Source organism: Lepidochelys kempii, chromosome 5, assembly GCF_965140285.1.
Source record: "Lepidochelys kempii isolate rLepKem1 chromosome 5, rLepKem1.hap1, whole genome shotgun sequence".
In the NCBI taxonomy this organism is placed as follows: Eukaryota; Metazoa; Chordata; order Testudines; family Cheloniidae; genus Lepidochelys; species Lepidochelys kempii.
In genome coordinates, this window is record NC_136384.1 from 88,521,299 (window position 1) to 88,536,584 (window position 15,286).

General features: G+C 40.8%; 1 protein-coding gene across 1 annotated transcript in view; it reads right to left on the reverse strand.

Moving 5' to 3' along the window:
• The window catches only part of LRRC2 (leucine rich repeat containing 2), a 123,043-nt gene that overhangs the window by 27,718 nt on the left and 80,039 nt on the right, over window positions 1-15,286 (reverse strand). Inside the window, exon 6 of the mRNA XM_078852672.1 lies at window positions 5,190-5,326. Within this exon, the coding sequence (XP_078708798.1) occupies window positions 5,190-5,326 (137 nt within the window). The remainder of the gene's footprint in view (window positions 1-5,189; window positions 5,327-15,286) is intronic.

Sequence of the window (15,286 nt, forward strand, 5' to 3'; positions counted from 1 at the left end):
CCACACTATGATTCCTTATGCTGCTTAGAGCTAAATTTACTAATTTTGATTAATTTATTCAAGGTGCTCAAGATATTATGTATACACACACATACTTTTCACTCCCTCTCAAGATATTTTAGGATGCTCTTCTCTGACAAAATATTCATATGCTGGAGCAGGAGCAGATTCTCTACCCCATTTCACTCTCTCTGCATTGTTCAGGCTGCACAAAGGGACATCTAAGTGACTGCTGGGATCCCCCATAACAGCAGCATACATTATTCACTGCATAAGAAGTTCAGAAAACCATGCTGCACCCTCGGTTATCATTTTTAAATTTGATTTTCTTGAACCGAAAATCCAAAGTAGCTGCTTAAAACTCTTCTTAAATATTTTCTATCAGAGATGGACTGAGTGAATTAAAATCAATAAAATAAGTAATACGAATGCCTCTAAAGGCAAGGGAGTTTGAACTGACTAGAGATCGGGCCCTTCCACATAGTGCAGGTATCACTATGAAATACCAGCACAAAAAGAGTGCTTAGGAAGAGCTGTTCCAGCATTGGAAATGGTGACTGTGTGATGCAGTAACATAATAGTTGAAAGCATTGCCTTCTGAAAGCAGTACACTTAGGATTGAAGTCAGATCAGTTTTTATACATACACAAATATATGAATGCACACTATGGCATGTATTTAATTTACTCTTATCTATAATTCTTAGGAAAACAAATTAATTGCACAATGTGTAACAACATATCAACAGCATCTAGACTCAATAGTTAGTTAGACTAATACTTCATGTTTCTTGGTCTTAATTCTTCTCTCTCACACATTTTACTCCATAGTCGTCAGTAGAGTTACTCCTGATTGACAGTGGTGTCAGTGAGAGAAGAATTATGTCTATATAATGCATTCCTTCTTAGAGTGTCAGAGTACATTGTGATTATTAATTAATTTATCTTTATAATCCCCCTGCTATGTAGGTGAGTATTATAATTCCCATTTCACATATGAGGAAACTGAGGCAAAAACAACTTTAGTGACTTGTTCAAGGTAATACAAGGAATCTGTGATGGAATCTCAATCTCCAGACTTTCGGTTCTGTGTCTTAACCACAATGTATCATTGTTATCCCAGTAAAGAACACTATTATGAAATAATGCAGATAGCCAACTACGTAGGGAGTGCCTGTGACATGCAATCAAACATGCCATAGCTTTTGGAAGAAGATTTTCTTTGCTTGTTTTAAAGGCATATGGGATAAATTATCCCTCCACCCTGCATTGTTTTCTGCCCAACTGTGTGTGTGTATAGCGCTGAGTTAAAATGACTTGAAATGTAGGGTCTGAAGTGCTGGGATTCCAAGTCATTGTCGCTCCAATCCCAGAGCTTGGGACATTAGGATTCAAGCTGTTTCCACTCAGTTGTATATGCACACAAAAAGTATGTCTAGACTAGAATAAAAACATTTTTAAAAAATTAGCATTGTAGTGTTAGCTTGGTTTCACCTGAACCAGATAAGACATATTAAAATATAACTTGTGCTGTCTACATGAGACCTTTAAAATATGTTCATTCAAATGTGTTAGCAAAATGTTGGGGGTGGGGGTGTTTATAAAGTAAATAAATAAATCTATCTTTCTCGTCCAGATATATTCAAATGTGAAGAAAGCATGATTTTAGGGCAAAGAAGCAATTGTCACAGCTCCATAGAAGACAATGAATCTATGATACTTTGTGAGGACTCTGTGCCCATTGTGGAGGATAGAGAAGGAGAGACAAACAGACAACAGAGACAAAGGCCACGATCCTACCAACTGTAACTCACACAAAGCAGTCCTTATTGACGCTGGTGCCAGGTCTATGCTACAAACTTCTGTCAGCAGAGCTACGTCAGTCAGGGGTGTGAAGAGGTGTAATCCCTGATTGACACAGGGTGCCAAGTTACAGAAGCCCCTAATGTAGATACAGCTATAGCAGGAAAGCTGTCCAGTACCAAGCTAGCTAGTTTCATTCATAGTGGCATCAGCACGCACACTAAAAGCGATTGGCCAGGATAGTATGCTGGTTTTCCTTTACTAGTAAAGCGCTACAAGCACAAGTTACCTGTGGGAAAAAAAGTATAAGCTCCTGTCATTAAGGTCTATACCATAATGCATCTGGAAAAGGGGGCAGAATTAAGTGTGCGTTAATTCTGGTATTTCCTAACTTTTGAGTTCTTGAGTTTGCAACCATAATGCTCTTTTAACATAGACTTTTGGGGAGATTTTTTTGGTATGGAATAATGATATAGAAGTCCAGAATGATATCAGTATTCACACTGCAGTTTAATTGACTTCAGTGAATCTCAGCTTCAAGCAGAGCTGTTCTGTGAAAAAAAGACTTAACTATATATGGTTTCTATGGTATATTATCCCATACACCGAACTAAATGTAATGTAAAAGACCTAAGTCATCATGTACTGTATTGTTAATGGTCCTTATCTTTAAAGGTGCTGCACATCTGTTAGCAGCTGGATCTTACACTGAAATAATGTGAGTTGCAGGTGCTCAGCACCTCTCAGTATTTGACACCATAAAAACTACAGAAAATTCCTGACATATAGAGTTATGTGTTGACTTCATATATAGCTGACTTGCAAATTCTGGGGCCTATGCACATCCTTTGTCATTGTGGATGAAATGTTAAAAACAGGAGCAACTGGTGCACCTGCAAAAATGCATGAACACATATTGCAGTCCCAGAACACAGTGGGTGTGCCCACAGATTGGACAGCTGGTTGTCAAATGGGTATTTGGTGGTGCAAATACATGATTTGTACATGGAATTCGCAGGTGTATCAGACTGAATGTGCACAATGCTTTTGCCACCTTTATGCAGAAAGTGGTAGCAGGTAATATATGACACACACAACTGAATTTTTCCCCTCTAATTCAGTTAGTTTGTAATATTTTCTTTCTGTGTCTGTTTAAAAATCCAGAATTCTCTCCTTATAAAATTCCTCAATAAATTGCTTTAAAAGCTCAAAAACTTCTATATATTCTACAGCTGTCATAAAAAATGGATAGAAAGAGAGTAGGGAGACTGATTACTCAAGATGTAATTCAGTCTCAGAGTTCTGATGATCTCATAAACTTTTTATGGTACTGTCAGAAACTCTTGACTGAATTACAGGCATGTTATCAATCTCCCTGAATCCATCATTATATATATTATCTGCTTCTCCCTGGCCATTATTCTATGTACAATACCAAGGTAAAATTAGACTTTGATCATTTCTGATGCGTTGAAGTTTGCCATTTTTCTCTCAAGCAAGTTTTATGGAGGAGAATGTTACCTGCTTTCTTCAAGTTGCACATTTCTGTAACCTTCCAAGGAAGATTTGTTAAGGATTTTGAAAGTCAAATAAAAGTTAAACTTTCCAAATGACAATCTATTAATAAAAAATATCTTTGGGGGTAATTTTTCTGTACACACACCTACACACACACCATACACAGTACCCTATAGCCTTAGTGGAGGTTGTGATGTTTCTCTTGTGAATCATTCATTTCATCTGATTGGTAATTTTCAGAAGTAAATATGTTAATTTCTTTCAGGTATTATAAACATTTCAAAATATCTCTTTCTCTTTCTCTCTCAGGTTCCAAACACAATTCAAGTTATTTCAATAGTTTTCATTCATGAAGAAGCAATTATTGCCAGTTATCATTATTGTGACCAGACAGCATGTGTGAAAAACTGAGACAGGAGTGGAGCGTAATAGGCACCTATATAAGACAAAGCCCCAGATATCGGGGCTGTCCCTATAAAAATTGGGGCATCTGGTCACCCTAGTTACCATCTCTTGCCCATCTAACAGTCAGATGTCAGAAACACATTACATTATCAAAGATAATGTTACTACTTTAAAAAACTGTGATTTAAAATTTAAAATTTTCCAGGCAAATAGCCTATTTATCTGTCTATCTGAATCAGACAGAAAGAACATTTAAATCCACGTATCCTATCCCCATGTAAATGCATTAACCACTCTCTCTGTCTCTCTGGTCCAATGAAAATTTATATATTTACATAAAGTGGAACAGTTTCAGTGGGAGACACTGAAAGCAACCATCTCAAAATAGTCTACAGCCTGGTGGTTAAAGCACTCAGCTGGGTTGCAGGAGAGATCTGAGTTCAAGTGTGAGCTCTAGAATGGGGATTCAAACTTAGATCCCCTATATCCCAGGCAGGTGCCCTAACTACTAGGATAAAGATTATAGAGACAGGCACACATGGGAATTGCTGGCTGGCCTGATACTATAACTTATGTCCATACGCAATGTTTGCTTGTGACGTGAGGTTGTGGGAAACAGGCTTGTGATTTGCTTCAGTTTCTCCACACTACACTACTGAACACCTACTGTCCACCCAAACATCTGACCTACAACAGAACCAAGAAGTTTTTAAAAATTCCAGGTTTAGAGAAGTGATGGTGACATTGGCAAAATGCAGAAAATTTCTAGATTAAAAATGAAATTAGCAACTTTGTTTAATTTCACCATAGATATTTTGGACCAAATTGCTGCCTTAAATAGCAAACACCTGTCGAGTGTGTATAGCAGTGGTTGACAACCAGGCATCCAACATAAAGGATGTACTGCTGTTGCAGAGCTGGGTGTCTCTCCATGGACTATCACAATGCAGTAAGTAGAGCATACTGATCCTCAGGAGTAATGTAAGTACCTACATTTCTGCCAACCAGTTTTTGCTGCTTATGGCAGCATACAGCATTATTGGCTTGGGACAGCACCATGTTCCTTTAACAAACCATCACCGTATAGACATGGGGTTGCAACTTGGGACATTACATGGATAAAGCTGTCAACACACACTTGTGTTTCATGGCAGGAAGCCTTCAGTCACCTTCCCTTAGCCACGAACAATACGCAAAATCCCTTTTGGCCCCTTTCCCTCCCTTATGCATTAGAGAAAATGTGAGCAGGATTTAGTCATTTGTCAAGTGACACTCAGACGCTTGGCCCTGCTCTGTTCTGTCTGTTCTAAGATATTTTCAATGACATTGCTACTAAAACTGTATTGTTGAAGTATGTGATGGTGTGTGAAATCAGTTTGTAAGAATCACTGTTTATGCTGCATGTGATGAAATACCTTACAGCCCAAATAAATCAGATACAAGAAATGCAGTTGGAGATCTTACTTCAAATGGGAGCTCTGTAAGTTCTAGATTTCCAGCCAAATCCAGTTTTTCCAGATTCTCACAGTTTCCCAATTCTGGAGGGATGCTCTTCAAATTGTTAAAACTCACATTGAGTTCTTTCAATTGTTTTAAACAACCTGTTAAAATAAAGAGCTAAAATCAGTAGGGCAGAAGCACAAAAGAATCAAAGGTCTATTCAGGTTAGCAAAGGAACAGCCATCCTATGTGCCAGTTAGTTACAAAAAAAAGTATTCAGACATAAATATTTTTCAAAACATCACTGAAGTCACTATGGGCTAGACCGTCAAGGTGTGGAATGCCCTCAACTCCAAATGAGTTCCATGGCAGTTGAAAGGACCCAGCAACTCACAAAAGGTCTAATCATGTTTCTAGTGGCATTAATGGCAAAACTCTCATTGACTTCAATAGAACTGGATCATGTGCAGAATTAGGCCCTCCGTTACTGCCGGAGGTGAAAGTAAGCTGGTACGGCATACTGGCTAGAGCTAGTGCACTGTACTGGGGCAGCCGGGCTTCCGCGGGGGCAATTTAAAGGGCCTGGGGCTCCCAGCAGTGGCGGGAGCCCAAGGTCCTTTAAATTGCCTCCAGAGCCCCGGCTGGACCTTTAAATAGCTGCTGGAGCCCCGCTGCCACTACCCCAGGGCTCCAGGGGCTATTTAAAGGACCGGGGTGCTAGAAGAAGGGGAGCCGCAGGCCCTTTAAATAGCCCCCGGAGCCCTGGGGTAGCGGGGGCTCCAGGGGCTATTTAAAGGGCTGGGGCTCCAGCTGCCTCTGCCACCACGGCCCTTTAAATAGCTGCTGGAGCCCTGCCACTTCCCCAGGGCTCTGGCGGCTAATTAAAGGACCAGGGCAGTAGAAGCAGGGGAGCCCCGGGTCCTTTAAATAGCCCCCAGAGCCCTGGGCTGCTGCTGCTACCCCGGTAGGGGACAGCAGGGAGGATGAAAAGGAGAAGGGGCCCCGGCGTACCGGTAAGTCACTCGACTTACTTTCACCCCCGGTTACTGCTAGAAAGGAATAAAGAGTTTGCCTTTTGGCTGGAGAGTGCTGTGACAATTGGCATGGCCTTTATCGTCATTGATTTCTCCTGCCACCAAACTTACTGGAGGACATCAAGAATTGCATCTGGCAAATATCAAGCATTATACACTCTTTTGTGTAATCTCGATGACTTTGATGCTCATATCTGATATGAAAGACAAGGAGAATGTAGTTATTACATTATTTGCTTTATTGAAAGCTATGGTCCTTGTCAGCTGGATCTTAGGCACTGATGATATCTTAGGGCAGCGTTTCTCAAAGTGGGGTCAAACTGGGGTCCCCGAGGGTACTCCAGAGGGTCCACGGGCCCCAGTGAGAAACTCCTCCCCCTCCCTCCCTCAACTCCTTTCCCTCCTAGCACACCAGGAAACAGGCTACCTACCTGCCCTGGTTCTGCTCCACTCCCGGAAGCAGACAGTACATCCCTGCAGCCATTGGGGGAAGGGGCAATGAGTCTCCACGCACTGCTGGGTGCAGGCTCTGGGAGGAAGTTTGGGTGCGGGGGTGGGGGGTGCGGGATATGAGCTCTGGGCTGGGGCAGGGCGGTTGGGTGCAGGAGGGGGTGAGGGGTGCAGGCCCTGGGTGGTGCTTACCTCGGGTGGCTCCCAAAAGTGACTGGCACATCCCTCTGGCAGCGGCTCCTAGACAGTGGGGTCAGTGGGTTCCTGGCCAATGGGAGCTGCGGGGACGGTGCTGGGGGTGGGGGCAGCATGTGGAGCCTCTTCCCCCCATCCCCACCCCCACCAGGGGCCACAGAGATGTGCCACCAGGTGGCTGCTTCAGAGAGTGGCGTGGGGCCACAGCATGCAGGCAGCCTGCCTGAGCCCTGCTGCACTGCCAGCCGGGAGCCACCTGCGGTAAGCGCTTCCCAGCCAGATCCTGCACCTCACACCCCCTCCTGCACCCCAACCCTCTGCCCCAGGTCAGAATACCCTCCTGCACCAAACTCCCTCCCAGAGCCTGTACCCCTCAACCTCTCCTGCACCCCAACACTCTACCCCAGCCTGGAGCCCCGTCCTGTACCCAAACTCCCTCCCAGAAATAAACTAATATAACAGCTGTTCTAAGGTAAGAAGTAGGCTATTTTGAATTAACTTAACTACATTCTACATGTTTTAAGGCTGAATGTAACCACAGAACGACTTTAAGTTAATTAAAAGACAAGTTTAGTACAGCATTAGTAGCCTCGATGCCACAATTGTGATCATTTTGTTTTAAATTAAGAAAAAGACTTGTATACAGGGGCCCACAAAATCTAATAGCCCCAGGCCACAGGAGAGTTAATCCGGCTCTGGTGCTAAGGAGCAGTGAGGGTGGAGGTGGAGGGTACTTATATGGGGGAACCTCTGCAAGGGGAGCCTCTACAAATTGCAGGGGAAGATAATATGCCTGCCTCCATGTCAGCCTGCCCTGATCTACATTCTCCCCAGCTACTGAGCCCCATATCCACAGTGAACCCTCCACGGGACAGGGTCTAGGATCGTTCTATGGAAGTAGAAGCCCCCACCGTTATTCTGTGGCATCTGAGGCAGATTCACTGAGCTAAGAGGCATGGCCTGGACTTTAGTTTTTATTTATGTTCTTTTACTCAGGCAAAACTCCCATTGCCTCGGTGAAGCTTTGCCTCACGAAGAACTGAGTAAGTATTTAAGCTCTATGCACATAAGAAATTATTGTTTTCCCTTTTTCCTCTTAAGTGTTTCAGTTAAACTGGCAAGAGAAGAATTAGCCTTTAGACTACAATAGACATAGATTTGGCAGTGTAGTACTATCACACAAGATTCATTTGGCTGGTGCAAGAGGATAATAGCAGTAGTTACGGTGTTAAATTGTTAATGTGTGAACCGCTTATTCTATTTAGAAGTGCATCAAAATATAATGTTAGCCTATCCAGTGTAACATGATTTAGAGAAATGAAGGTATTATTTGTACTATTTAGCCTATCTTGCATCAATTTATCACCTCATTATAAAAAAATAAATCATTGAGCTGTAGATGTGTGGAGGAAGAACACATCGAGTCCGATGGGAAAGATTTCTTTCAGCATGGACCCAATTAGTTCCTGGCTTTAAAACAGGAGTAACTCCCATTGAAGTGAATAGGAGTTGGAATCATTTAGACCAGAGGAGAATTTGGTCCCCGCCAGGAAATGTTTGCAAAAATTTCTCGCCATCCCTACTACCATTTCTGCTCCACTGGCGGGTGGAGTGTTAATGTACATCAGGCTTCTGAGGCCCATTGGTGTTTTAAGCCCTTTGTTGTCTAACCCTGCTCAGGGTAGATCTGCAGGATGCAGCATTACCACTGGTGAAGCTGAACTGGTGATAGCAACAGTGAGAAATCTTAACAAAATTGTCCTACTGGAACAGCCTGATTGAGCGGGATGAGGGGGACAAGCACTGCTGTATTTGTGTCTCCTTCCCTCTAAAACCAAACCTTATGTACCAGGCCTAGCCAGCCCTGAGACTGATCAGCCAGAAATGCAGCCCATTTATGTAGTCCTATAGGGATACTCCCCGTTTTTGGCTGCATGGAACTGATCAGGATTTGGCCCCACATGTGTCAATACTTCATTCAGATGGTGTTCAAGCATAAATTCACAATTAAAAAAAAACCACAATAATAAACTTGCGGTTGGTACAGCTTTGTGGTTGACTTCTCTTTATGAGGCTAGTGCACTGAGTTTTCCATTCCATAAAAAATATAAATTAGAGCATTAAACAGCTAACATCTTCTTGTATTTTCCAAGCAGAGGCAGTTAAAGCAGTAATGAAACCCATAGTTTCCCTGGCAATTTCATGTCTAAGAATATTTTATTTTTAATTAGAACCTGCTATGCCATCACAGCTGTTGCATGAGATACCATATATTCTCATTGCAATTTTTTAAACTCATTATTTAAAAAAATTAAACCCAGTAATTAAACTCTATAACTTTTAATTTTTAATATGCAAAGCAGCACAATAGTGATTGCCATGCCACTTGAAGATGTAGACAAGCCTGCATTAGAGCTTCTAAGGGGGTGGCTAAGAGAGTAAAAGTAGACAAAATTATAAAGTAGTTTTTAATCACCTAAGGACATTATTCTTCACCAATGTTCTTCCACCCCTATAATCCGACAGAAAACTGCAAAGCAGGTGTCTGCATTGGTCTGAAATAGTCAAGCCAAATTAGCTGGACACAAGAGCTTCTTTTGGTCCATTAAATGGTAAATTATCTCTTTTCCTCATCCTCTCTGGTACACCAGTGATTCCAGCCTCGTTTCATTTCAAGGAGTATAAACTCTATAGCTTACTGATGACAATTTAAATGTCAACATTGTTCATTATTTCACTGCTAATCAAAGTATCCCAGAAAAAGAGAGGGATTATGATTTCTTGAACAATCTACTTTGGCATCAGACTGTGGCATAACAAATAGGCAACGCTTGGGGTTGTGGGTGGTGCTTCAGAAAGTAATATCATTTTTTAAAATTATCATTATTATTTAACAAAGTGACCTTTGTTAGTGAAATTTTGCCCTTTGTCCAGTTTCTATGTATCCACATGTAAAATTTTGGATTTAAAAAATCAGAAGGCCAGTATCAATCCCATTTGCAATTGCGCTAATTTTCATGGACATGTTGAGATATTATCTTTGGGATGCAGGAGGGGGTCTAGGGTCAGAGGGTTCCTGATATGGTAGTGAGTCAAAGAGAACCTAGAAGTCCCTTTCTAGCAGAATGTGTGGAAGGGGAAGATAAGGAAGTCCATTTGGGTTGGAGGATGGAGACAGACTCCACCTGGGGAAAAAGAACTAAGAGTAAGAAACCATTTGTGAGGACTGAGGAGGAAGTTCAAGGAATCAGAGCGGTGCAAGGAGTGGTGGGAAGAAATCTCTGGGGTGAGGACAGGGCAAATGTGGGGGTTTGATTTTATTTGTTTTGAGAGGAGGGAATTTGATGGATCAAAGCTCCATATAAACTTTATCTGACTATGATTTTTTTTTCTGAACAGATAAAATGGAATACCAATTCTAATCTCTCTGTGGATCACCAAAACAGTTGTATTCTTCTGGGACAATGGAGATCACAAAGTCCAATACAAAGTGTGTGGAAACCAGGGAGAAAGCATTCTTAGTGGAAGGGATCTAGCTGTCAGATTAACATCTGGAGAAGGTCAGAGGAATCCGGAGTCTAATCACCTTTAAGAAATGCAGCAAATTCTTTCTATTTGATAAAGCTTTTCTACACTCACCCCACCCAGATCTTCCTATTATTTAAAATGAGAGTAGAGCCAGGTACGTCCACCAGGGGATATTTCTTTTACCAGTTTATTTTATCTGTAAGGTTCTGAGATACTACAGTGATGGGAGGTAGCATAAAACCAAAAGATAAATCAATAGATACAATTTTTTTAGCAAAGAGAGTTTACATAAAGAGGAGTGTGCATGTCAGAATTCACAGTGGGAGCTCTGATTTATACAGTGCCACTATCTGAAGCCCTTGGAAGTAAATAAGCACATTTTTATTTATTTATTTTAATTGACCTTGGCAAAGTCCCTTGCTGTCCAGAATGCAGAGGGGGTTTATTTGTTTGGGTTTTTACATTTTAGTGTATTATTCACCTTCTTGATATCTTAAGCAAATTAAAAGATAGATTAGACAGACAGATAAGATAGAATATAACACGTGTGGAGAAGACAGCCATGGGAAAAATCGTCTTATGACAACCTCACTTCCCCTCTGCCCATAAATCCGTGTCTCCCAGTATTTATTATAATATTCCAAACCTGTGAGCAGCTGCAAGCAACTGCCACTTTTTAAAAAGTCAACCTGCCAGAGAAATGTTTCCACCTTCCCCCAAATGGAGTTTTTCTTCAAATGTTACCCTCCTCTGGACAATATTCAGTATTGAACATGTGAAAAAGTTAAGATCTGCTATCCTGTACCTCCTCTGGACTATATAACATTGGAAAAGGGGGGTTAAGTTCCCAGCTTAATTCTGGAAGCTCACTGAGATAGCACACTGAGAATTTTAGGTATTTCAAAATCCATTTTAAAATGTAATTTGTTATTTTTTTCCCACTCAGAGTTTTGTGCAACTGGATTCATGGTACATGTCTATAAACGTCTAGTTTAGACAGAGTCATGTGGTCTCATCATTGAAGCTAACAGATGTCTTTCCATTGGCTTCAGTGGACTTTGGATCACGTTCATAGTGAATTCCAATGGGGAGTTCCATATGCAAAGTTTACTTAAAAGCCAAAGCATTTACAATCAAAAGGGAACACTGTAAACAATTCTCTAAAGCCATCCCTGTAGCAGCATGTTTCATTCCGTACTGTGAATTATCATGAAGCTACGAACAGAGTATAGAGTATTCACCATGGTTCATAAGTTTCCCAGGGTTGCAACAGGAGCATAAAACAGCAAACTTGAAGTTGCAGCATCAAGGAGGCTTAAGTCCAACCTAATGAAGATACCTTGATACTTGCTAGCAGTTATTTTGCTATTGTTATTTAATTTACTTCTAAAAATACCCCTGATTTAACAAGTTTTTTATGTTCTTATAATGCTAGAGTTAATATTGCCAAACTGGATATTATCTATGCAAATACAGTACCCATGATTACTCAACCTGAAATGGAAAAAAAAAACCACCCTGATTTCTACAAGATTGGGTATGTTTAAGGGAGATGATAATTTGTGAATTACAAGTCTATAATTCACATATCATCAACAGCATGATCAATTTAACTGCCACTTTAATGGAAGTTTTCACTTCCTTTTTAAACTTACTACCAAGTGATGGAATGTTTGTCAAAGGAACAGAATAAACAACAGGGAATAATGTCACTGAGAGCTATTTTTAACAGCTCAATGGTGCAAGAAGTAGTTGTTTCCCTAAGAACAACTCCTACCAGCGGTTATCCACCAGCAAGGATTGAAGCCAGGACTTTCTATACCAAAGCACAACTCTCCACCACACGAGCTGAAGGAACAGCTCTGCTAGGTGGTAGCAAACTAGCCATTAGAGCGAGGTAAACACATTCAGGTCCTGCTTCAGCAAAGAGATTAAGAGTGTACGTACATCCCATTAACTCAATGGGTATTAAGATCACACTTATGTGGTTTCAAAACTGATGTCTCAGCCAGCATGTTATATAGTCAAAGAAATTTTAAAAGCCAAGCTGCTTTTTTAGACTAAAGTACATTTTCTAGATTTCAGAGTAACAGCCATGTTAGTCTGTATTCGCAAAAAGAAAAGGAGTACTTGTGGCACCTTAGAGACTAACCAATTTATTTGAGCATGAGCTTTCGTGAGCTACAGCTCACTTCATCGGATGCATACCGTGGAAACTATGCATCCGATGAAGTGAGCTGTAGCTCACGAAAGCTCATGCTCAAATAAATTGGTTAGTCTCTAAGGTGCCACAAGTACTCCTTTTCTATTTTCTAGATTAGACTTGAACTAATTGATTACATGTTCCATCCCGCCCCCTCCCCAAAAAAACAAACAAACAAAAAAAGCCTATTTTAGAGAGAATATCAAGATTTCACAGTTAAAATCAGGCAATGCCAAAGTTAAGGTTGAACACACAATCTTAACTCCGTTCCCAAAAAAACACTCTAATTATATGACTACATAGTACTTTTAAAATAATACAACACAATATCCTACAATTCTTTTATTTAAAAAGCAAAATACAGCTTTGTGTATAGAATTTCTTGGGGATTTTCTTGAAACAAAAAAATCTATAATGTGAAAATTTGGCTAGATATCCCCCCAAATTTCCATCCCATCTAGTTTACGAGGTCTGCAGGAGTGACCCTCTGCCAGCCTGGCTCACCTTAGGAAGTCAGTTGTCAAGGGCATTTTTCTGTTTATACCTGCCAACACGCACAGAGGTTTGCATGGAAAGCTTAAAGTTTTCCACTTGCATAAAACCTGAGTAATCAGTTCTAACAGGTAGATTGCAAAGTTATTAGGGAGATGAAATCCTCCCCCTTAGCTGGTATTCTAGTTTATATCTTGAAATAGCAGCAGCAGCCTCTTCTCATGAGGCACCTGATACAAAGGGACCCAAATACTCCCATTTACTTTAATGGGTTTTAGATCAGGCCCTTATGTCACAGACAATTACACCACAAGATCTGGATTGCTGGGATGCACAGCCCATCCATTATCACGGCCTTCAAGACCAACCTATGCACAGTTGACCTGTAGACTTTTCCACTGCAGGTAAGGGTTGTGCAGACACCCCTCTTGTCTGCTGTGCAGACAGTCGCCCTCAGCACAGGGCTTATGTGGTGTGGACCTCACACTGGCATAGTAGGGCCCCAAACCTTCAAAACTCAACATTATGCAGTGAGACCACACAAAGCTAAGCACCGCTGAAAAAACACAAAACAGAACTTAATTGGTAATTATACACCCCACACAGTCCCTACACACAGGGCTGAATTTCAGGCATAGAGCAGAGAAACTGCAGCTGCTATTCATAGATTTCAAGGCCAGAAGGAATCATTGTGATCATCTAGTCTGACTTCCTGTGTAACACATGTCATAGAACTTCTCCAGAATAATTCTTTCAGTGGTAATTGCATGAAAATCACTGAAGGCAAAATTTAGTCCAATGAATGGATTTTTTAAAAAAAGATAATTGGTTGGTAGCAAACAAATCTGAAACTTTTTATCCTCATTTACCAAAGTAGGTCTTGAATGGCTTCAAAATCATCCTTCTGTAGAGAACAGGTCATGCCAGTAATACCTGCTTTTATGTCTTTATTCCTTGAAACAAATATTATTACTTTTCTTCATCAGCTTTGATGTGCAGGACTGACTTCTTTGTTAATATCCAGTATCACCACAGACTGAAGAAACTCTAATGGCCTTTACCTGCTTCAAATGGTTAAGCAGTGGTAATTTTTTAATATGGGATACAATAGTCTAGGCAGTCCTGTCTTTAGTTAATTTAAGACAACTATGGTTCACCATTTTTTTCATGGTACCTCATATAGAATCTAATTTTGGAATCATTTTTCCCCCTATTCCCTACTGCCGCCTTGTGGAATGTTTCCACCAATTAAGCCCACTGGCCTATGTCAGTTTTAAGGTTAAAATACAGATAAAACAGCCAGACTGTGAGTTTTTATTTTATGTTCATAATCTCCTCCTTATGTCTTGTTTATGATTTGTTATACTATTTAGCCACCGGAATGCCCCTATAAAATATTTTTTTATGTCAGTGGGCAATTATCTATATAAAATACAATGTAAATAAATAAATAAATCAAAAGTATCAGTGTTACTCTACCAGCTGGGAAAGCCAAATTTGGCAGTGAACTCCAAGTACCAAGTCTCTAACTAAAAGAAATAGAAATAAAAGCTAAGGCCAGGTCTCCACTAAAAAGTTATGTTGACACAGCTTCATTGCTCAGAGGGGTGAAAAATCCACACCCCTGAGCAAAATGGCTAAGCCGACCTAACTCCCGGTGGAGTCAGCGCTAGGTCAATAGAAGAATTCTTGGGAGACAGATTAACTGCCATGACTGTGCTACAGCTCTGCTGCAGTGTTTCCAGCAAAGATTGCATAAGATTCTGGGACAGATAATTGAAAAGAGGGAGGTTTCTTTTTTTAAATCCTGTTTCTCCTTTACTTGAATGAATATACTGGCATTGTATATAGCTATATATATACTGACACCCCAGTTGGGTCATCTGCAGGGCATGGACCTGGGACCTCTCGATCTCAAAGCACGAGTCTCTACGGCCAGAAGAGTAGGTAGCAATAGCAGACTCAAATCTCTCTGCCTGGCCTAAGCCCTAGAGTAGGCTACAGCCTTACTGTGTTGGTGTGGTTTGTAGCTGCACAGAGGGTTTCTTCTGCTTTGATAGTACCAGTTCCAGCAATGTTCCTCATTTTAAGTATAACAAAGCTCTCTCACACTGGTAGCATCTTTCAAAAACAAAATACAATTTTGAGAGACCACTGTAAACCACTAAAAGGCCAAATAGTATGAGCATGGGTTTAAACTTAAAAGTAATAAAAGCCAG